Raw genomic sequence first — 23,818 nt, 5'->3', positions numbered from 1 at the left:
TGAATGTGATACCATCGCTACCGTCCCAGAGTATCTGACACCAGCAAGCGGAGGGGCGGGGGGGGGCATCGCCTTCCCGAAATAGAAAAGGCAAGAAGCCTATATAAGTGGGGGTCCCACCCGGGGTTTCACCTTTCCCCGAGCACCTCCAAAATCCACCGGCCTTTCCCGGAGCGCAGTCGACAGGTAAGTCGGAGGTGGGGAAGCAGCCCGTGCACCTTCCATCAGCCCGTCGCACACTTTGTGACTTTGTCTGGATGCGCATCGTACGTGCAATTTCTCTTTAACTCCGACGGGTGCCCAATAAAAACTAATTGCAAAGGGGAGAATGGGGGCGCTTAAAAGACGTTGGGGGCCTCTACCCTAACAAGCAGATTGTAGCAGGAGAAGGAGGGATCAAGTGGAAAGAGAGAGAAGACAGTGATTTGGGAGAAGGAGAGCCGGGCAACTGAGGGGAAAGGGACAATGGACTGGAGCAAGGAGAAAATGGTGCAAAGAAAGGTGCACGTAAATGGGGACAGACATGGGCGGGGAGAAATAACTTCCCTGAGGCTAAGGAGAAAGCAAGCTGAGGGAACTTTACTCCGAGTAGTACCCGTGCGTTGAACACCCCAGAGCAGGAGGCGAAGGCAGCCCTTTGAAGAAAGCATCCTCACTAGCCGCCGTCAGTTGGGCCTTTGTGGGCTCCTACTACTGTTCCGATGTTCGCCTCTTCCTTGCTTGAGCTGGTTTGGAGCCGGACCTGTCGGTTATTGCGGACATTTCTTTCAAACAGAGAGGGTGTTTATATATTTTCAGGTTGCCTACGCGTGGCTTTGTTTAGTCTGGCAGCTGGAGAGATGCTTTCTCCCCCCCCCCCTCCCTCGCGCAATGAGGTACGCATAATTTGGAATTTATTTCACGAAAAGTAAACGGTAAAATGGAGCGCAAAAAAGCAGGACCCTTCAATTAGAAGGACTATCAAGGGATGCTTGTAGGTAGCGGGTGTGGACGTGAAAGCTTCTGAAGCGCCAGACCTTTTGCAAATATAACAGCGGAAACAGCGATGCCTTGTTCGGAAAAACGGGCGGCGATGCTGGAGGATCCGAAGTACGTTTGGCAGCTCCAGCTTTGGAAATTACTGGAGACTTTGGGGGGTTGAGCTTGGAGGGGGCAGGGTTTGGGGAAGGGGAGGGACCTCAGCAGGGTATAATGCCATAGAACCCAAGGGACTGATCTCTGATGTCTGGAGATGAGTTGTAAAATTCTGGGAAATCAACAGCCACTATCTGGAGGTTGGTAACCTTACCACTAGGAAGAGAAGATCCTCTCCCTGTTCACTTTCTTTTTTTTTCAGACAGCCTATTTCACAATAGAAGAGGCTAGCTTTCTCCTTGGGTTAAATTTAAAATACTAGTTTGGGACAAAAGTTTTCTTCCAAAGAGAGTTTCTAGAATAATGGCCATGTTGTCTTCAAAAGCATACATACTGGGGTCCAGCATGGCACTTTTGCAGGCCTCCTTGAAGAATGCTGTGCATCTCTCAGGTATGCTGCCCTAACTACAAGAGTAAAGTTAGTCAACCTCAAATTGAGTCTCTACGTTGGTGAAGAGAGGCAAGATCTACCTTTTCTGTAGGAGTTGCTTTAAGTTTCTGCTTCTCCTTTTTTGAAATCCCCACTCTTTGGAACTAACAATTTGGGGGGCTAAGGGCATCCCCTCTCTCTCCACCAGTTACTTTAATCCTCTCTCAGGTTCCCTTATCAGTTACCACCAGCCCACCTACATCATTTGCCACTGAAGGGTTTGGCAACTGCAAACTGGCTGGAAAAGTTTCCTCGGCTGGTGGGGGTATCCTTCTTTGCTTGGTGCTGGGCTCAACTTACCCATAAGGACCACCCTCCTTCAGGGGAAATTTGAGGCAAGGGCAGCTTGAGCATCTCAGTTCTGGCTGTGGGTCAAAGAAAGGTTTGATGCTCCATGACCTGATGCCTGGTTGAATGAGGGCCAATGAGGAGCAGAAGGTATCTGAAGAGAGGGACAGACAGCCTGGTACTCCTTTCTGGCTTTCTCTGGAAACCAGGAGCTTGCACTTGCCCCAACCCATGTTCTGCAGTCTTGTGCAAATTGGGAGGAGGAAGCTAGAGAGCACAACTCATTGCCCTTGTTGCCAACAGGTGGGGGGGGGGAGCCCTGTCCCTTTAAGTCCTGATGTTTGGAAGTGAGCAGGTGACACTTTTCATGGCAGGGAGATAAGTGACATCACCTGATAAATAATATTCCATTACATCTCTGTTAAAGGGGCAGGACTTTTTTCTCCAGGTAGTTGGCAACTCTAAGAGCAGATTGGGCATGGGAGGCATCTTGTTTTCACAGCAAAAGGGGGGCAGGTGATGTGCTTAAATAATAATAATTACAATAACAATACAGGAGTTGGGCTAGATTTAGGTCCAGTAGCACCTTAAAGACCAAGTAAATTTCCAAAGCTCAGATAGGCTGAAAGAGAAAGGATTGGGAAAGAAGGGCTGCAGAGAATCAAGCCATGGCATGGGGCGGGATTCTGGCCCTCACCCTTTTGTTGTTCTTATAGGATCCATGAACCCCCCACATATTTTCTGCCAGATGAAGGGCTCTGAATCTCACAAAGGTTACAAGTGCCTACAAAAATACAGAGGAGTTAGCCGTGTTAGTCTGTAGTAGCAAAATCGAAAAGAGTCCAGTAGCACCTTTAAGACTAACCAACTTTACTGTAGCATAAGCTTTTGAGAATCACAGTTCTCTTCATCAGATGCATCTTATGCTACAGTAAAGTTGGTTAGTCTTAAAGGTGCTACTGGACTCTTTTCGATTTTGTTTCAGCTCAGTATCACATTTCTGCTTCTTTTCAAATTTCTGTGATCCATGCCCCATTGCATTGTTTATTGAATGTCCCAGCCATTTTATTGTCTTACATTGAGTAATCCACCTTGAGTCTCAATGAGAAAGGTGGACTATATATAATACAAATAAATAAATAAATCTTCCCCCGAACAAAGAAGAACTAGAAACAATATAGAACCAACCCAAACACTCAGATGTGCAACAGCATCACCCACTGGAGGGGATGATTATGTAACCATTGCAATTTACTAACCAATATACAATATACCAACCAAGGACTTCAAGTGGTTAACTGTATTGGTCTGTAGTAGAAGAGCAAATTTCGAGGCCAGTAGCATCTTAGAGACCACCTAGATTTCCAGAGTATGAGCTTTCAAGAGTCAAAGTTCCCTTTATCAGATATATGGAGTAGAAAAAGGTAGGAGTCAAAGATCTTTTTGACTCCATATATCTGATGAAGGGAACTTTGACTCTCAAAAGTTTATACCCTGGAAGATGCTATTGGACCCCAACTAAGGGCTGTGACTCGGAGCCAAACTGGATGTGACAGTGGTTATGGGTCTATCCATCTATGCCATACTGTATGCAGTCCCAGTTCTTCCCTCCCACCACACCTTTTCAGCTGCCCAAACACACACCCTTATTGCTGTTTTGGCACCTGAAAAGGTGTGGAGGGGGAGAAACAAGAGCTCCTGGGGCTGCCACACCACTCATGTGCTCCAGGTTGCGGCATTGCAGCAATTGCAGCAAGAACCATGAATGCTTTTTAAATGGTGACAGTGGCCATAGGATGGATCTGTGGCTCCTTCCACAACTAGTTTGGCTCTAAGTGGTAGAACACATGCTTTCCATGTATAGTAAGTCCCAGTAAAATTGAAAAGTAAAATCCTAGTAAAATCAAAAAGAGCTTTCGAGAATCATAGTTCTCTTGGTCAGATGCGTCCCTCCATGCATCTGACAAAGAGAACTGTGATTGTTGGTTGTTGAACTGTGATTCTCAAAAGCTTATGCTACAGTCAAGTTGGTTAGTCTTAAAGGTCCTACTGGACTCTTTTCGATTTTACAAAAATACAAGAGAGCAGGCTCTGGAACAAGGCAGTGAAACCATGGTCAATACCAAGAGAATTCTGATTTATATATTTTCTGGTACAGTAACAGATTTGATCTTCCCTAAATTGCACTTCCTGTTGGGTGACTAGCATTGCAGTGAAGGTTTGTAAACAGGCTATTAAACAGAAAGTATTGGTGGGATATGCAAACAGGATGAGAGGGGAGGGTTTCACTGGGTAAGTGGGCAGAGACGACCTTAGTTTTCAGCAATAACGGGGCAGGGAGGAATCCATCATTTTCACCCTCCTTGCCAGGTCTCCATAGCATACTTGGCAGAAAAGGTGGGATATAATTTTGTCCTGAGCTGCTGCTTCCACTTCTAAGTATGTTTCTTTGAAACTACAAGAGTAACAGTCTAATTTCTCCAAAAGAGGTAGCCATGTTAGACTCTTGAAGCAAAAATTCAAGCAAGTCTAGTAACACCTTAAAGTCTACCAAGAAATGTCTGTTGCAGCAAAGATAACAATGCTGTGAGACTTCAGTCACAGCAGGTTCTTTGTCCCAGCTTGGTTTCCTTCCCCCCCCCCCGCCCCCCGTTGCTTCCTCTCAACATTGTGGGTGCTTCTTTGTATCTCCTATGTTTTCCCCATCTTTCCTGTATTCTTCTTAGACCTACTTTGCAGCAATGTTTTGGCAAAGATTGCCCCAAAACTGAGGTGGCACCCATATGAATGGGAAAGTCCAGTCCCACCCATGTTGGTGCCATTTTCTGTGCCACAGCCCCCCTGTAGAGGCCACTTCCCTTCTGAAGAGGGCTTTTAAATTTTTTTAACCAGCTTCGAATGTCATTATAATGTTATAACAATCTGTCAGCCAGGTATTTTAGCTTTAATTAAAAAGAAAGTCCCTTTCATTGCAGAGATAAGCCTTTCCTCTGAATATTACCACAACGACAGGGACTAAAGACTAACTTGGTTTAAAATGAAAGCTGGATATTCAGAGAAACTGATAGACAGGCTGTAATAATTTTACAATGATATTTAATTGCTTTTTTTAAAAAAATGGGGAAAAGGCCCTAGTATGGGTTATGGGTGGGGAAATGGTTCCAAGGCTGCCCTATCTGGAAAACAACATCCCCTCCCCTATTTTAGGATAGCACCTTCTGCTTCTTAAATCACATGCCCATAGTAAATGGTGTCACAACATCCTTTGCATCTGAAGAAGTGAGCTGTGGTACACACAGAATAAAATGTTAGCCCTTAAGGTATCACTAGACTTCTGTTTATTTTTTACCACAAAGTGGTGATCAAAGCCAAGATTCTGTCAGTTCGGTTCTTTTCTTTGCTCTGATCTGCCACATAGGAATGGGAGAGGGGATGGAACCACACAGGACCCTGTCTGTCTGCTATAGCTCCACCATCCCATTCTCTCCCCATTGCTCCCTCTGGCATGGGAAGTCTCTCTTGATCTTGGAACCATTTTTATTGGAGGCCACAAAATGAACAAAGCATAGATTTCAGAGCACCAATAAGCATGCTGTGACAAGAGCCTTTCCCCATTGTTGGGGTATGCCTGTGATTCCATCGTGCTCAGAGCTCAGCCTTATTGTGAACCTGTTGAAAGGCCTGATTGCATTAGCCTATGCACTTTATCTCCTTATTATGCATACACTAAAGGGAGCTGACTCCATTTGTGGCCTCCTGCTAAGGAGAGGGAGACAAGGGCCGCTGCATCTCCCCCCAACAAAGAACGGGTGCAGATATCCATTAAATAGAAGTTATTTAGCCTACAGATATTTGACTCTTTCTGAATAACGTTAAATTGCCATTAATAAGACCAAAGAGCTCCACTGAAACTGGGATGCAGACAGTGCTGTCATTGAGAACTGGGCAAGTTGTACAAAAGTTGCTGAAGTTATACCAAAAAAAGTCTACACGTGCAAATGACATTTGGAGCTCAAGGGGCTCGGTGGCTTGGATCTATGAACACGTTCCATGCCAGCTGGATAATCTCTGCCAAGTGGCATGATTCCTCTGCCAAGATCAATGGTTTTCAATGGACACTTGTGCAAGTAGAAGTTTTAAAGGAAGAGGAAGTACGCTGCACAGCAGAGACAATCTAGCTTTATAGGATTCAAGCCAGTATTTAGATGTCTGCATGCTATGCCCACTGTTCTCCTAACCAAGTTATGTTAACAGTAAAATAAAACACAAGAAAACCACAAAATTAAGACTATAAATTGCATTAATACACTAAAACAACACTAAGAACAATTTTGTAAACACCCTGTGCACATATTCCCTTTGGATCAGAATCAGACTACTGAAAATGCTCTGCAGAACAGTTCTGTTTTTCAGCCTCATCAGAAAGCCCGGAGTCCCCCACCCCCACCCCGTCCTCTTCTGGAAGACTGTACTACAGGCATGGGGCAGCCACTGGAAACAATGGTGCCCAGCTGTTAATAGAATATGCCCTAAACAGAGAGGGTACAACCAATAGGGTGGCAAGAGAGAAGCAAACTGGAGTGTTATATACTAAAAGATAACATAAATATAATAGTAGAGTCCAGTAGCACCTTTAAGACTAAGCAACTTTATTGAAGCATAAGCTTTTGAGAACCACAGCTCTCTTCATCAGATGCCCAGAATCTAGTACAAACTATAAAATGTTGCTTCAGTAAAGTTGTACATCCAGAGGAGTTAGCCCTGTTAGTCTGCAGTAGCAAAATAGCAGAGTCCAGTGGAACCTTTAAGACTAACCAACTTTATTGTAGCATAAGCTTTCAAGAACAACAGCTCTCTTCGTCAGATGCAGGGACAAAGAGAGCTGTGGCTCTTGAAAGCTTATGCTACAATAAAGTTGGTTAGTCTTAAAGGCGCTACTGGACTATTTGCTATTTCAATAAAGCTGGTTAGTCTTAAAGGCGCTATTGGACTCTTTACTATTTTGCAACTACAGACTAACACAGCTAACTCCTATGGATCTATAAATATAATAGGCACCATTAGGAAATACTAGCCCAAAGAAGTAATATGGTACTAAAAGCCTGTTATCTCCCAACCCCCAAAATTCTGTGAGTGACTTTAAGATGGAGAAAGAAATAGAAATAGCAGCTCTCAAGCTGTGAGCATCCAGCAAATGCTGATACTCACTTATTTCCTATTCTTGGTCCTTTGATCATGCTCCTACTTTGTGAACTTCCTTAGTCTCTACTTAGTTTCCATATTAAACTAAAAAAAACCCCTATCATAGCTCATATTTAAAGTCTTCCATTCCTTTCTGCCTCCTTACCTTTTATCTATTTTTCCAAAGCATATTGCCTCCTAGACAAGTTGTTCTGATGATGTCACCTCATTTGCTTTCTCAGACCATTCATTCTCAGTTATAAGTTTTTACCCTGGGATTTTCTTATTTGTTCTACTACTCTATAGTCTCTGTCAAAAACCATTTCTTGTTTCATCCCTTCCTTCTCTGCTCCATTTTCTCCTCCTTATTGCTAACCTCTTTTATTGAGCATTTTAACTCAATGTCCTTCCTTTTCCCACCTGTCTAATATATTTGACATCTGTGTAATATATTTTAGGTCATTTTCAGGCAGAGACATTTGTGTTTTTCCCTTATTGCAAAGCATCTGGTTATAGGCATAATTATAATATGGTATTATTGAGGAAGCTGTATGAGAAAATATCAGAATTTGGGGTGAATTCAACCAGATTTACAACCTTTGCATAAATGTAATTGCAACATTTCTAGATACGTTTTAGAACAATGTATAAAAACAAGAGGGAAGGCAACCTTCCCAGAATCTAGTACAAGCTATAAATGTTACTAAACTTAGGATGCTATCACAATTAACATATATGTAGGTGGAAAGTCAAATGCAGATATATTTAATTTCAGAAAAAAGGTGTTTACAAATAAAGTATTAGGGAGCTGAAAGAGACAATCTAGAGATAAAATATCTTCAAGATGCTTGATTGTTATTTAAAACTACCACAATAAAGATTAATTTTAAAAGTACGTTAATTTGGAAACAAAGGGTATGGAAGGTCTCAATGGAAAAAAGGGTAAATGAGGAAAATAAAAAGAGTGCCAATAGCAAAGGAAATATATGTTGATAATAGAAAAGAGTCCAGTAGCACCTTTAAGACTAACCAACTTTACTGTAGCATAAGCTTTTGAGAATCACAGTTCTCTTCATCAGAGTTCTATTTTGCTACTACAGACTAACATGGCGAACTCTTCTGGATCTATATGTTGATAAAGAGGCAGATGAGGAAAAATAATTCAAAGTTAATATTGCTGGAAACCCTGACAGAATATTGCTAAGAACAAATGTGTTTAAATAAATTAGGAGCAAGAACAGAAGGCAGTCAGATCATTAAATGATAAAGATGTGAAAGGATTGCTGAAGGAAGATAGGGAGACTTCAGATAACCTAATCAATTCTTTGGGTCACTTTGAAGCAGGTCAGGAGGGCATCTGAATAATATCAAACCAAGATTATAAGGGATGAGGTTCTATGGTAAACTGGCAGATTAAACTAAGTGCATGGCCTGGACAGTCATTTTTTAAATTGAAATGTTTGATGTTATAACAAAAATGTTCAGTGTATCACTGCACATCAGTCTCCTTTATGAAGAATTAGAAGAAGGTCAAGGGAGAGCCAGGAAACGATACACAAACCAGCCTGATGTGTGCCATTGTTTACAGGTAACACCAAGTTATTCAGAATGGTAAAAACTCAAGCAAACTGTGAAAAGCTCCAAAAGATCTCTCCAATGGATGTTGTGGGATTCTGAGCTGGGAGCCAGAGCTGTTGTGTCTTCCTTGCCTTCTCCCTCAGGCCTTTTAAAGGTCCACGCCATGCCTGGGGCATGCCCAATGACCTTTCCCTACTTAGCAGCCCTAGAGGGATGTAGCAAAGCCCATGAAGGAACAATAATAGCCTTGGAATAATCTTTACCTGCTGCTCCCCTTTCCCACTCCCAGAAAGTGGATTGTCAGACATCTGGGTGGTAAATGGCTAGCTGTAATTGATCAGCTGGCTGCTGTGTAGCTCTTTACAGTGTGCATTTGCAGCCCCACTTGGCCTGATAGGTGCCAGCAAGGCTTTTTTTTCTGCGAAAAGAGGTGGTAGAACTCAGTGGGTTGCCCTCAGAGAAAATGGTCACATGGCTGGTGGCCCCGCCCCCTGATCTCCAGACAGAGGGGAGTTTAGATTGCCCTCTGCGCCGCTCCAGTGGCACGGATGGCAATATAAACTCTCCTCTGTCTGGAGATCAGGGGGCGGGGCCACCAGCCATGTGACCATTTTCAAGTGGTTCCGGAACTCCGTTCCACTGCATTCCAGCTGAAAAAAGGCCCTGTGTGCCAGGTTTGGAATCCTGCGCCAAGGAGGGTAATTGAGCATTGTCACCACCGCTACCACCACCCTGAGAGCGGCAGATGAGATTCCATGTAAGCGCTTACTAGTGCACACTGTGGTAAATAATCAGTCCCAGCTTCACATATACACTGCTGCAATCTGAACCAGAAGTGACAGGAAAGGAAAGAGATTGTGGTGGGTAATTTAATGAGACTATCAACTACGTATGTAGCAATGACAAGGTAAACTCTCTGTTAGAAAGTATACCATATAATAATAGCATGGCCAGTATCAAAATGCCTTTGGTGCAGTCATATTTTGAATATTGTGTGGGTTTCTGCTCATTCTGCCTCAAAAAAGGATATCATAGAGCTGTAAAGCTGCAAAGAAAGAGCAAGCAAAATGATTAAAGCCTTGGTTGTCCTTTTTTCCCCTTTACTGCAAAGAGAGGGAAAGACGTTTGGGGCTTCTAGGTGAAGAAAGACTACATAGTTGAGAATGAACAAATATTACACAACTGAGATTTATAAAATTATGAGTGTCATGAAGAAAGTGGACTGTGACCCCCCCCCCGCCCCTTGCTGGATTCACCCAATTCAATTCATTGGCAGTAAATTCAGAATAGCCAAGAATGTATTTCTTCACACAATGCAGAATTAATACATGGAGTTCTCCGCTACAAGATGTGGTTTGAAAGTAGAGAGGGAAGGACATAGAGGAAAGGGCTGTCAGTGATTATTAGCCAAGATAGCTAAATGGCTCTGAATATTGGGGGGGGGGGTTGGGGGGTCTTTCTGGAAGTGTCTGGCTGGTCCCTGTTATACACAGGATGCTGTGCTAGCTGGAACTTTGGTCGGACTCCTCTACTTCTCAGCCTATGCCTGTAAGCAATCCCAGTGTGAGGGTTTACTCCCAAGTAAGTATGCAAAGGCTGCAGTTTAATCTCTAGATTTGCAGCAGCTTGGACTGGAGTTTTTTTAAATTGTTTATTTTGCTGGCCATGCCTCACTCAACCTCTCCCTTCTTCCACTTTGTTCTCACAAAAACTACCCTGTGATGTTGGTTAGGGTGAGGGACCATGACAGGTAGCTGAAGCGTTGGGCCTGAGGTAAAAAGGCGTCGGTTCATTCCGCTTTGGCACCTCACCTTGGGCCAGCCTCTGCCTCACAGCGCGGTTTCCAAAAGCAAAAGGGGAGAAACCCGCGTCCCTCAGCCGGCGCTCTGGAGAAGCCTGGCGGGATGAGTCTGAGCGCTAGCAGCGCTTGAGAGCCAGAGCCGGGGGGTGGGGGCTCCCCTCCTTTGCCCCCGCGCCACCTCCGCTGCCCCGCCCGTCCGCCTGCATGACCTTGGGTCGACCCACTTCCCGCCCGCCGACAAGGGATGTTGGGAGAGGGTTGTCTGCAAACCGGCGCCCAAACAACCTTCGCCCCCAGCCTGACCCCACGCGGGTCTCTTCTGCAAACTGATGCGCCAGAGAGCTGGAGCGCGAGACGGAGCGCGCCTCGGTGGCACTTGTGCCTCTGCTGCTTGTGGCTGGCAGAGCTCCAGCCCTCTCCCGGTGTGCCACCCCGCCCAGCACTGCAGCTTTGGTCATATGAGCAGCAACGATAAGGGCCCCCTTTCCCCCCTCCCTCCTCCTCTTGAATGTTCTTTTGGGGCTGCACTTGGCTTCCCTCTCTCTTTCGCTCTCTTCTTCCCACAGTTGCAAGGATGGCTATGACTGACTTGCTCAACGCGGACGATATCAAGAAGGCGGTGGGAGCCTTTGCAGGTGAGCCGCGCCGGAGCCCCCGTCGCCTTCGACCCGGCTGGGAGGGATGCGGAGGGGGCTTTGTTGGAAAGTCGGGCTCGAGGGGAGACCGGAGGGCGATGCAGGAGAAGCGGGGCCGAAGCGACCCGGGGATGCGTCCTCTGCCAACTTCTTTGGACGCTACGGAGATGAGACGCCCCATTAATTTTACAGCGGAGAACTAAAGGGCCACTGCGGACAAACTCTGTTCCGCAAGTAGCGGAGAAGTTTCCCCCTTTTGACAGCTCGAAGAACGGCGCGGGGAGCTCCAAAAAAGCTCTGCTTCGGGCATCGCCTTTCAGCCCCTGGTCTTGAGCATCGCTTCCTCTATTCTCAATAATTCCATTTCTTTGCAAAACCTCCCAGTCCTTGTCCCGATGCTTTTATGATTTTCTGGTGTGCTTGGGCGTTTCGAGTGTAGAATACTTTAAAAAAATAGAGACCCATGGGCTATAGTTAACTGGGGCTACGGGATAGTTTCAGGTGGGTTGCTGTGTTGGTCTGCAGTAGAACAGCAGGATTTGAACCCAGTGGCACCCTAGAGACCAACAAGAGTTTCAGGGTGTGAGCTTTTGAGACTCAAATTCCCTTCTTCAGATAATAGGGGAGAAGATGCACTGGCTAAGAGAGTCCAGACTTTACCTGCAGGGCTTTCCTTCTGTCGAGCGCACGGTGGGCAGCTGCCATCAGCAATTTAAAATGGGCAGGGGTGGAAGGGTAGGATAAGGCATGGGCTGAAGGGGTTCAACTCCTGATCCCAACACACACAACTCCAGGATGTAGGGAGCCTCGCCCAATTCCCTAATCCCCACTTCTTAATGACATCTGCCCTTCTGGGACATATGGCTTTGAATGGAAATAAATATAGCATTATCAATTCCAACCCCTTCCCCAAGGCATCCTCTTCTTTTCCTCCCCCTCCTCATATATTTGCCTGCATAATCTCTCCCCCCCCCCCCCCAGTCCACACTGTGCCAGAAGCAAAGAGCAGAATCCAGCCCAGGTGCCTACAGACTTCACGAACTCCAAGGAAGTGTTGTTCACCCTACCACCCCACCCCAAGAAAACTGCATTGTCCCAGTATCTCTCTTGTCTAGATTACTTGTTTTCCAGAATGTTTGCAATTCCACCATGGCTATGTAAGAAATTTCCCACCTCTTAATAGCTGCTAATAGGGTGACCTTGCTAATTACCACATCAAGGACTGAACTCTGAAGAAAAGTCAGACCAGCAGTCCCAAGAACAGAAGATGCAACCGCTTCCTCCTAAACTGCTGTAATCCTTGACTCTTCTTTGCTCCATTTCTAACATCACTGGCAAAGGGGAGAAAAGAATCCCCCACATCCCTTTCTTCACTTTTCATTCATTGATTCTCTCTGGAATTGCATGCAGTGCCGGAGGAAGGCTGCTGCCCTAATAAAGAAAGAAGCAAAGCATTCAGTTCTACCTAATCAGGGCACTTTTTGGAGGTCATTCACTGTGTTAGATTTCCCTAGTGCCTCTCCTGGATTCAAAGCCATTGGCAGAAAAATCTTTAATTTCAAATGCTTTGAAGTTTCTGAGACGTCTTTTGAAAATTGATTTGGATTCTGAAAGGAGGGCTGCAGTATAGCAGTCCCTAGGTGACTGCCCTACATGGACAGCCAGCCAGCCAGTGTGATATTGTCCTTGTGATTACTAGGATCTGGGAGAACCCAGGTTTGAATCCCTACTCCTCCATCTAAGCTGGATAGGTGGCAATGAGTCAGTCACTCTCCTTCAGCCTAACCTACCTTACAGGGTGGTGGTTGTGAGAATAGCATGGAGCAGGGATGAATGATTTTGTAAACCACTTTGAGTCCCTGTTGGGGAGAAAAGTAGCAGGACAGATGTAGATACACATAAAAAATTAGCCATTGTTTTAAAAAACGTCACTTGAACACTAATCTTTGTTGCAAATTCTGGTGCTGGACCCTTAGTCCATTTCTAGTGTGTCCTACTCCTTTGGCATACAGGATGTCCTTACTTGAGATGGCACAAGGTGTCTCACTGGTAAAAAAAACTGCCCCATCCCACCTCTACCTGGCATCTTTTCATATGCTGAGCTGATCATGATAGGTTTTGATAATTACTGTTAATGTCTGCCACGTCTTTACTTAATGTCTGTCGTTTCTTTACTTCTCTGATAGAGACCAGTCTTGGTTAATAGAGACCAGAATGTTCTCAGTTTTGTGTTATCTGGGATTTGGCTTGGGAGGGTGGGGAGAGTATCACGCAGCTGCTAAGCAGCTTTTGCTTGTCATCATCATCTCCACAAGCATCAGCAGTCATCCTGGATACGTCCAGGATATTTTGACACCATGCCGTTGTCTAGTTTGCATTTATGGCTGAGCCAGCCCTGCATAACAGGAAACCCCAAGGGAGGCTTTTGAATACATAGGATCATGTTGCACAACATGGGCTGGTGATGGGATGGAAGTCGCTTCTCCATCCCTAACATTTCATTGTTCCCTCCTCCAATAAGATAGGAGCTGTATTCCTTCCTCACCCTACGATCGATGAGTGTACATTTTTCTGACGCTTAAAATGTTCCAACTGATTAAACACTTGTATCAAGCAATTAAAAAGTTTGTTCATTTAAATCACATTTAAGGAAATTAAAGTGCTTTTCGTAAAAGCTTCTAAACATTCTGAGAGGCAATTTCTTTTTTTAAAAAAAGGTTTTGAAAGCTTTTCCATGGTCATTAATCTTTGTCAATTTAGATTTTACTTTCTTTGAGGACTAATTCTTCCTGTTCCTACAATGCAAAAGATTGTGGATAGCAGTAATCTCTACTGGCTGGATAATAGTTGAAATTTTTAGGTGAGTCCCCAAGGAAAGTCCACGGGTTGTAGCCCAACATGTGGAACTCAATTCTTAGCAGGCAATGTGTGATTGAAAGGAGAGAGGAAATGTCCATCAATGAATACATCCTTAAATACTTTCCTCTCTTAGTTCTCTCCATACATCTTTCTTACCTTCCAAACTTGTAAGTAAGCCCACAGATATTTTTTACTAGGGTCCTTGCTTGTACATTCCTATGTTAGCCATGTCTGGGGTACCCAAGCAACAGAATGAAGCCGTAACATCCTCAGATGATAGAATGGACGGTATCACTTCAGATTACAGGTGGGACAAGGCTTTTAAAATGTTCCTGTTTTTGTTTTTAATCCAAAAGTAGAAAGCCTATGGAACATAGAGAAGCCTGGAGAATAACCATTCTCAGTGCAGTAGTTAGTACATACAGTGTTTATGTAATCTTCAAGATAGTATCTCCACTTGTAGTGTAAAGTGGTACAGTCCACTCCAACACCTCAGAATTCTTGAACAGCATCTTGAAAAGGATGGGGTGAATGGGTGACAGGGACTAACTGCCTTCCAGTTAACAAAATGTTTCTGAGCTGATTATCTGGTCAATACTTGGGGCCAAACTAGACATGATGACGTCCACAGGTCCAGCCTGCCAAAACAACTGCAACCCACCCACCCCTTTCATGGCTGCTTCAGCACTTGAAAAGCCATAGTAGGGAGGAACAAGGGCACCTCAGCTTGCCATTCTATGGGCCTGATCAGGACTAAATCTTTGCAGCATTTTAAGATCACTTTCAAATGGCAGTGGCATCCAGGGGTCAGAGCCATGAACACTGTGGCATCTATATATTGTCGAAGGCTTTCACGGCCAGAGAACGATGGTTGTTGTGGATTTTCCGGGCTGTATAGCCGTGGTCTTGGCATTGTAGTTCCTGACATTTCACCAGCAGCTGTGGCTGGCATCTTCAGAGGTGCAGCACCAAAAGACAGAGATCTCTCAGTGTCACAGTGTGGAAAAGATGTTGGCAGGTCATTTATATCTACTCATTTATATCTACTTATATCCCAACCCCACCCCTCCTAAGTAGATATAAATGACCTGCCAACATCTTTTCCACACTGTGACACTGAGAGATCTTTGTCTTTTGGTGCTACACCTCTGAAGATGCCAGCCACAGCTGCTGGCGAAACGTCAGGAACTACAATGCCAAGACCACGGCTATATAGCCCGGAAAATCCACAACAACCACTGTGGCATCTACTTCAGCCCTTGATCTGCTCTGACAACAGGAAACTGGGCAAGTGACTGTTGATAAGCCTGTATCTTAGTACCTCCCAATTGCATCTTTCTCCCCTATCCAACCTTAAATATTTTGCCACATCTAAAAAAAAATACTATATTTGTTGATTTCTTCCCCAACCTGTCTTCTGGAAGACTATGAGGAATCTCTTGTACTTCATTCACACATACACTTTGCAAGGCTTAATTATTCTCTTATCAGCAGAGAGAAATTTACAATCTAGTCATACATGCAAACAGCATTTATTTATTTATTTATTTATAGTCCACTTTTTTCATTGAGACTTGAGATGGATTACAATGTTTAAAAACAATGCAATGCAGTGTTAGTTATTCAACAAATATTGCAATATAATTAGATTATAAAATTAGAAAACAATGCAATGAAAACAGTATAATATATGACATATTAAACAATGGAAACACTGGATTACAGAAATTAAAAAAACAGGGCAGTAAGAAAATGCATAGAGTAAACAGCGCCATCAGCTAGAACCCCAGTCCCTTTATAAAAAAATTCTAGTACACTACAGTAACAATTCTATTTTACTCCTACATTTTATTACACTTGATTGCTACACTCATGATCACTTACAGCTGAATGTGTTAACAGAGTCCATGGGAGCACTGCTGATGGTGAGCATTGCACTTGATCTGAGATTTTATCTCTGGTATGAGATCTGTGATAGCTCATGCATATATTCAGGCTATTACTTGACATTGCAAATGTAAGTGATGAAGAAGCTGACAGGTGAAGCAGCTTTAGGGCTCCTGCATGTTGCAAGCGAATGGGCCCTGTGCCATCTAAGAAGGGAGCTAATTACTAACATGCCTGGATAGCTAGTCTCACCAGCGGTCTCCGTGTTCCATTCTCCCTGTAGCTGCTGAATCTTTTAACCACAAGAAGTTCTTTGAAATAGTGGGGCTGAAAAAGAAGAGCCTCGAAGATTTGAAGAAAATTTTCCACATCCTGGACAAAGACCGAAGTGGCTTTATTGAGGAGGATGAACTAAAGTAAGCAAAATTTGTATTCCCCTTACCTCTTATGCAAGCTGAAAAGAGGATTGTTGCGATACGCTATAGAGCCTGATCCCACTCGGCAACAGTCACATAGGTGACCTGGCGGCCACAGGCCAGAGGCCAACATGCACATTGATTTTTAAGTTAGCACTGTAGGATAGATGGATCCATGAAATGGCTTACAGAAAGGACAGCAACTGCTGACACAATCCTCTACAAATTAATAGACCTAGAATTACATTTTTGTGGTGGAAAGGCTTAAGATGACACTGGAGAAGGGCCACCCTAAGTCAGTGCAAAAGCCTACAAGCAAAAAGTCTGTTTAAATAAACAGGAATCTTGGGGAAGGCTCTTTGAAGTTAGGTACAATTGCATCCTCAGCAGAGTTAGCCCCTTTGGAGACCATTGACTTCAACGGACGGCACTATGAGAGAGCACTCCCTAAGCAGGTCTGTTTGGAATACATCTCAGATTTAGTCAATGGGGCTTACCCGCAGGAAAGCGTTTAAAGGATTGCAGCCCAAATCATGCAATTAACATAAAATTTAATTTTAATAAAAACATTTTCAAGTGCCACATGCTCCCCAGTCGGGAGCTGTTTCACTTATTATTGAACAATTGGGCAGAATACTGCCTGCATGTTTTGTTCCCATGTATCTCTGTAAATAAAAAGGGCTAGATGCTTTTTTAAAAAAATGAAAGATGATAATTCAAGGCATATCCTTGTGCAGCCCAGTGATTCCAACGCGCCACCCCCCCCCCACCAGCTATAGTGCTGCGTTCATTAGTTTTACATAGGAAGAGAGCACTTCAAAGGAGAGAAATCTCAAAAGAGTGCAGCTTGAAGGAATCTGTAACATTGCTCAAAATAACTGCTGAACCATCTGAAATAGAGCTTTCCCTAGTGAGACTTTCTTCTACCTGAAGCAGCCTCATGTGACAATTTTCTCTCTCTTTTTTTCCAGTGACTTTAGTAAGGTCACCCTTACAAGTCAGGACTGGACCAAATGCTGCTGGCCATGTTCTTTCTCTGCTTGAGCTTAAGAATGACTGGGTGATGGTGAATAAACAGAGAAACCTCAGTCCAGGCACAAAGGAAATAGGCAGTTCTGTAGAGGAATTGCTGGCTGTTACTGGTGGGGGCCCCGTCATGCTCCCCTTTAAAGAGCAGGTTTACAGTCTGAGAGTGTGCCAGCATACAGCATGAGTTTTGGATACTCAGATGGCAGCTGTGGCCCAAAGAACATCCTATCCTCTATGATTTCAGGGGTGGACTGGCCATTTGACTTACAGGCAAAGTTCCTGGTGGGCCACTCTCCTGGCAAGCCACTGGCATCCAGTAGCAAGCAGAGCCATAGCCGCAGTACCTCTGCTGATGCTGCAGCTGCCACTGTGTTCAGACCTGGCTAATAGTGCCAGTGGCAATGAAGGAAGGGGCAATGGGTGAACCAGTGCCCACTGTTAGTTGGTCTGCCAGCTGTGTCTTTTCTTAGGAACTAAGAATCTGGCTATTATAAAAAAACTCTTAAGTTGGCCACTAGAAACTGTCTTATATAAGACTGCTAAGTTTCAGAAGCATTTGACACCAGTCCTTTATAAGTTGCCTCAGTCGCCAGTTTATTTTCAGGCTAAATTCAAGATGCTGTTTTTGACCTTTAAAGTTGTATAGGGTCTGGGTATTTCATATATTTCTCCCATATAAACCTCCCTCTCCCAGCAGTTAAGAATAGCTGGAGAGATATTGGTTCAGGTTCTGCTGCCATGACTAATTATTAGCAATATTATATTGCCTACTTTTTACACCTGCACAGTTAGCAGCATCTGTTCAAGAAATGATTGCAAGGTTAGCCAGGATCATGGACAGACACTAAAGGCACAGAGAGACCCTAGTAGTAAGTCTCAATTCAAAATTCTCAAACTGATTTTTTTCCCTTTTAACTGTATGTGCCTTTTAAAACTGGAAGTGCTGTCACATAAGTGGAAGGTGAAGCTGCTATAAAAAGCATTGTAATTGTGTAAGGAAACTGCAGTAATGCATACAAATGCACTCAAATTCATTTAATCATATCCAAACAGCTCACCAAATTATCCTTGCTTGTGACTGGTGAGCAAAGTATCAGCTAAACCAGCAGGTGCTTGACCATGCCTAATTTTAATATGGAATGCTTTTTCATCAAGTTGTTTTATGATGTTTTCATTCTCATAAACCACTATGAATTTTTTTTCATGAAAAAGCACTCTCTAAATATATATACAATAAATAAATAAAATCGCACAATTCAATATGAGATCTCCTGGATCTGGTTCCCATTTTCCCTCTTTCTTTTCTGCAGGTTTGTATTGAAGGGATTTACCCCTGATGGCAGGGACTTGTCTGATAAAGAAACCAAGGCACTCTTGGCTGCTGGAGATAAAGATGGAGATGGCAAGATTGGCGTTGACGGTAGGTGCCTTGTTGGAGAGTTCGAGCTTGGCACTGGGCAGACAGATTTAAATAATCCCATACCATGAACAATCCCAAAGTTGTTGTTCCCAAACTATTAAAAGGGGCAACTAATTTGTTTTGAGAAAACTGCTGGTGTGCCTCAAGAAACAGATTAATGTAGTAACTCCTGTGAACCCAAAGCACCAAGTGAGCTGCCTGCCGCAACTCTGCATGGTCCATGTCTTTCTATCAGCCCCTGCTGCAGGCAAATAATTCTGCCACATTTATTTCATGGAGATATTTGAACATTCAATTATTCTCACTGCAGAGATTTAGTTGGATTACACGTTTCACTTCTGCAAGGATCATTTCCTTTTTCAGTCAGGAAAACTTTCCCAATGCCTTCAATTTTAATTCAGAGTTAAAGTGTGTCTTGGTTCCCTGAAGTTTGGGAAACACCCATCTAAAGTAAGTGAGTGAAAGGATAGTCATTAAGTCAAAGGCTCACAAATAGATGACAGGAACAAAACATTCTATTGTTATCATTAGCCCAACCATGCATACAGCTTAAATGGGGAGAGGCAAAAAGAGAATACTCTTTTTTATGAATCTGGTCAATATATTTGAAAACTTGGTTGCAAAAAGATACATCCCACACACTTTCAAAGTACTTTTGGGTCTAACTATTCTTGTGGCACCCTCTTTCACACAACAGGTAGCTATCCCAGAACCAGCACTTCTGATGTGTTTTTGAGCATGGCGGCAATATGTCAGAGGCTCTTACTCTGTGCTGAATTATTATCCTTTAAGAAAGTGAAAAGTCAAAGACACAAAATCAACCCAAAAATGTGAGGGGCTGTGGCTGAGCAATAGAGTACCAGCCTTGCATGTCAAAGGTCCCAGGTTCAATCCCCGGGATATAGTTTAAAAGATCAGGTAGGAAGTGATGTGAAAGAGCTCCGCCCAAGACTCTGGGGAGCTGCTGTCTGTCAAAGTAGATAATATTGACAATAGAGTAGTTAGTATTGATAGACCATTGGTCTGACTCCAAATAAAGCATGTATGTGTGTGAGAGAGAGACAGAGCTGCTCTTAAAAACAAGTATCAAGCAAGCAAAGGCAAGTCAAGCTAGTTTATAGAAGTGATGGGAGTTTCCAGAGAACTAAGGGTTTGTATGTAAGAGGGAGCTCCACAAGGAATCACAGGAGGGAAGGAAAGGACGGACGATTAGGTAATTCCCTGCCCATAGTGTAATTGCATGATGCTGCTGAAGTCTAGGTTTGGTTGAGCACTGACTTACTATCCTTTAAAGGCACTGAAAAGAGAGAGACAGTAAAAGTGAAAGAGCTCACCAGCAATCTAATTCCTCTGGCTGCTGTGGCTTTAGGACAAGGCAAACAGAAAGGGGTTTCTCTAATCCTCAGCCTGAGGAGTACAATGCAGGAGAATGGTTTTACCTCTCTACTCTCTTCCTGCCTGGTATGAGAAAGGGATTATAGTTGTGGGGGGCGGGGGGGGGGACAGATGATCTGGACTGGAGGGTGCACATGCCATGATCCTAATTTCACCTGCTGGTCACATTCCATGATATTAAAAATTGTTAGGGACTGCACTGGACTAGAATAACTCTGCTTAGAATTGGACTGGTGAGGACAGAGGAGAATTAGTTTTGAAGAATGCAGATTTCACATTGTGCATCTTTCCTGGTCTTCATCTGCTTTGAAGTGATTTTCCCTTTCTTCTGCCCCCCTCCTGCAATCTTTAACTAATGCTCATGTGTCTTCAACATTCCATGGCTCCCGGAGGACAATCGGCATGCTGCTTTTGTTTGTTTGTTTAATTTCCAAACTACTACTGGTTCTACATACAAAGGAGCCCCCTGAGGATGTGGAAACACCTGTTTTGTCTGTGGGTGGCCTCATATAGTTGCTTTATTGATAGGCACGGAACCAAGAAAATCCATGATTAGGAGTAATGATTGTTGGCATCTATTGCCTCTAACTCTTCTCTAGTTGTTTTTAACTTCCCTACCTCAGCCATCAGAAAGTTCCCTAAGAAACAAGGGAAACAGTACGGGGAGGGGGCTACATTATTTGCAACCCTTGAGTTAAACAAAACATTCCTCAAGACTGTGGCTTCCAGGTAATACTTCCATGCATAATGATTTAGAAGAACAAGCTTATATGGCTTTCTTCTCCCACAGTGGATAGGGTTGCCAAGATGTAACCCAGAAATTTAAAAACCCAGCGGCAACCATAGCTTCAGCTAGACCTTGGGCCTTTCATCTGCCCCTCTCCCTGCCAGATGTGCAGCATACCTGGCAATGCTGCTTTCTACATTAGGTGGAGGAAGAGGGAAAGACTAATGAAAGAACAGGTGGGACAAGCTATGGCTTTCTAAGCTTGCTATTCATTGATATCAACACCATAGTGCAAATGTCCAGGTTACAGCATGGCAGTCATAACAATGGGAAATGCTTTGGGTAATTTGTCCTTTTGTCTTCAACCTTTCTGCACACATGACAGGAAGTAACATGGTATTTATCATGTGACATTAAATGTAACACATGATAGGAAGAAGAGGAGTTCTGCCTTTGCTAAAAGGGAATCCCTTTCACCACCAAATGACCTCATCTTTGCTGTCCTGATGTATGCAAAGAGGTGTAACATCACCCAAGCAATTCATATCCACTACCAGCAGATCTCCCAAAAAACAGGAAACAGTTGGTCTGTAAAGGCTGGTGTAATCCAGTAAGCGGGACTCTCAGGTTTCCAGTCCACGGGTTGAAGATGGTTGTCCTACAGTTTCTTCTCTGTAATAGGGCCAGCAAGCTTGTCTTCACACCCAAATTTCTCCTGACTAGTGTTTTTGGAACAAGGCATTTTATATTGCAAAGACTCCTCTAGAGCAGCAGAGTAAACTCCCCCCTCCCAACACACACACATTATATATTCTGCAGGATTTCTGCCAAGTGATTCCTAGGCCTTCCAGAGTGGCCTAGGCAAGGGTTGCCAGCGGTCTCCTGCAACCTTTGTTTTTTACCACGGCTCTGAGTGGTGATGGGAGAATAAAAATTTAAAGCCAACATTGCAGGAAAACTTGGAAGTGATGTCACATCACTGTAGGAATCATTGGAAACTCTATGGCTCTCCCCGGTCCCCACCTCCGGAGCTCCCAACGGTGGGGTTTCTGTTTGCTTGTTTTCTGTTTCAGTGCAATTAAACAATTTTCTGGAAAGCTGAGGCAATTGTTTTGGCTGGTAGATGGGGCTTACAGCTCCAAAATGAATTGTAACAAATCTGCAAATGGCCCAGGAGTATAAGCAATGCAGACCGGGTTCTTATCTCACGATAATCAACCTCTAAATCTTGATTGTATAAACAACAGCCTTGGAGATTATCACATTTTAAGCCTGCCCTTCATTTGAAAATCTCAAGAGCACCCACTTTTTATTCTCACAAAAACCCAGTGTTTCATTATTTAATGTGTTTTAATTATTGTTTGCAATTGTTTCTTAATATGTATTTTTAAAAGCTTGTTTTAATAGTTTTGATTGTTCACCACCTCAAGGGACCCTATGTTGGGTGGAAATAGGGTTGCCAGGTCCCCTTACCCTCCCAGTGCTCCTGGGATGCTCCTCACACACGTGCTCCTGCACCAGCATGATGATGTCACTTCTTGGAAGTGACATCATTGTGCAAGGCTAGGAAGCATGCACATGCTTTGCAGTGGCTGATTTGGGCCCCAAATGGGCCCAATTTGGCCCATTTGGGGCCCAAATTGGCCTGCTGTGCAGCACTGGAGCGGGTGGCGCAACACAATGATGTCAGTGATGCCATCAGGCCGGCCCCAGGAGTGCACTTGGGAGGCCCATTCCCTGCCTTTCCCCCTGCCATCCAGGTAAGGGGGGGGGCAAAAGGTAGGAACAGGGATCTTCCATCCCCACCTACGAAATGGAATCCCTAGGTGGAAAGGTGGCATGTTTTAAATAAATGAAGTAGGTTAGGATGAGAGATGGTGGCTGACTCATGTTCACTCTGTGAGCATTATGGCTCATCGAAGATTTGAACCCAAGTCTTCCTGGTCAAAATCCGTACTTTACCTCCTATACCACACTTGTACCTTCAGTAGGTGTATAAAGGGGGTGGAAATTTCTGCTGGTTTTCTTAGCCCCATATGCCAAGCTGTGCATGCCAAAGTGTTTTTTTTCTGTACACAGGTATTTAAAGCATTTGGACAACTAACATCATAGGAATCAGAGATCTGTTAACAGATCTCAGAGAGGAATGTCCAAATATTAGCAATGTTTTGCTTTATTACAGTGTTTATAATTTTGTAATCCCCCTTGAGTCTCTCTAAATGAGACGCGTTAGAGAGAGTTTAGAGAGTCTCATTTGGTGCAAAAGATGGATAAGTAATGAAATTAAATAAACAAACAAACAAGGAGAATGAATGTGTTATCTCAGCCTCTCGTGTGCCCCCTACTCTCTCCCTGCTGACCTTCCTTGTCACTTCTCTCTCCCCTCTAGAATTCACATCCTTGGTGACGAGCTCATAAAAGCTTTGCCCAATCTGAATCCTTCATCCACCCTTCGCTGCCTGATTCCAACTGTTCTCTGCTGACCTTCATAGTTCCTCTTCTGTTTATTTATGTTGTTTTATACTCCAAGTCTGTTTTCTGCAGCCCTGTAACACTGTAATTGCCTGAAAGATGCTGTTAAAATAATAAAGGTCACATCAATCTGGGCTCCAGTCTCCCTGCCGTTCAGATGTGCCTTGTTTTGATTTCAGCTTGTAAAGGGACAATGGAAGGAAAAATCTGGGATGGGGCGCCTCTCTTCCAGCTGTAGTGCAAGAGAGTAAGACACAGGAAGCATTTACCAAAATTATTTTAGCAGAAATATGCCGATAGTAAATAATTTAATCTCCTCTCCCTGCTTTGAGGCATGACTGATTTCCTCTCCCTCAAACTTTCCTGGATAGATGATGTGCATCTGCTCTTAGCCTTGACAAATCTCTAGGGATGGCAATTACACAACTTCATTTGGCAGCCAATTTCTTTGATTTAACAGTTCTGGAGGCTGTAAAACATTTCTAACAGCTAACCTCAAATTTCCCCAAAAACATTTTCTTTAATGCTCAATAAATCTTTCTCTATGTATCTGGCTCACTTTGTTT

At 43.8% G+C, this 23,818-nt stretch overlaps 1 protein-coding gene across 1 annotated transcript; it reads left to right on the top strand.

Annotated features, from left to right (window-relative positions):
• The first annotated feature begins 78 nt into the window (after window positions 1–78).
• Window positions 79–23,386, top strand: PVALB (parvalbumin). The gene is made up of 5 exons (XM_054988932.1): window positions 79–186; window positions 10,979–11,047; window positions 16,077–16,209; window positions 18,549–18,658; window positions 23,170–23,386. The coding sequence occupies exons 2-5, from the start codon at window positions 10,987–10,989 to the stop codon at window positions 23,196–23,198; spliced, it is 333 nt and encodes a 110-aa protein (XP_054844907.1). The 5' UTR covers window positions 79–186; window positions 10,979–10,986; the 3' UTR covers window positions 23,199–23,386.
• The last annotated feature ends 432 nt before the right edge of the window (window positions 23,387–23,818 follow it).

The sequence above is a fragment of the Eublepharis macularius genome, chromosome 9 (genome assembly GCF_028583425.1).
Source record: "Eublepharis macularius isolate TG4126 chromosome 9, MPM_Emac_v1.0, whole genome shotgun sequence".
NCBI lineage: Eukaryota > Metazoa > Chordata > Lepidosauria > Squamata > Eublepharidae > Eublepharis > Eublepharis macularius.
The sequence above is the reverse complement of the archived record's forward strand: the minus strand, read 5'-3'. Positions and strand labels throughout refer to the sequence as shown.

Coding starts and splice junctions, on each gene's coding strand:
- PVALB (XM_054988932.1), top strand. CDS start 10,987: ATGGCTATGACTGACTTGCTCAACGCGGACGATATCAAGAAGGCGGTG. Junction 16,210..18,548: donor ATTGAGGAGGATGAACTAAA/GTAAGCAAAATT, acceptor TCTTTTCTGCAG/GTTTGTATTGAAGGGATTTA. Junction 18,659..23,169: donor TGGCAAGATTGGCGTTGACG/GTAGGTGCCTTG, acceptor TCTCCCCTCTAG/AATTCACATCCTTGGTGACG.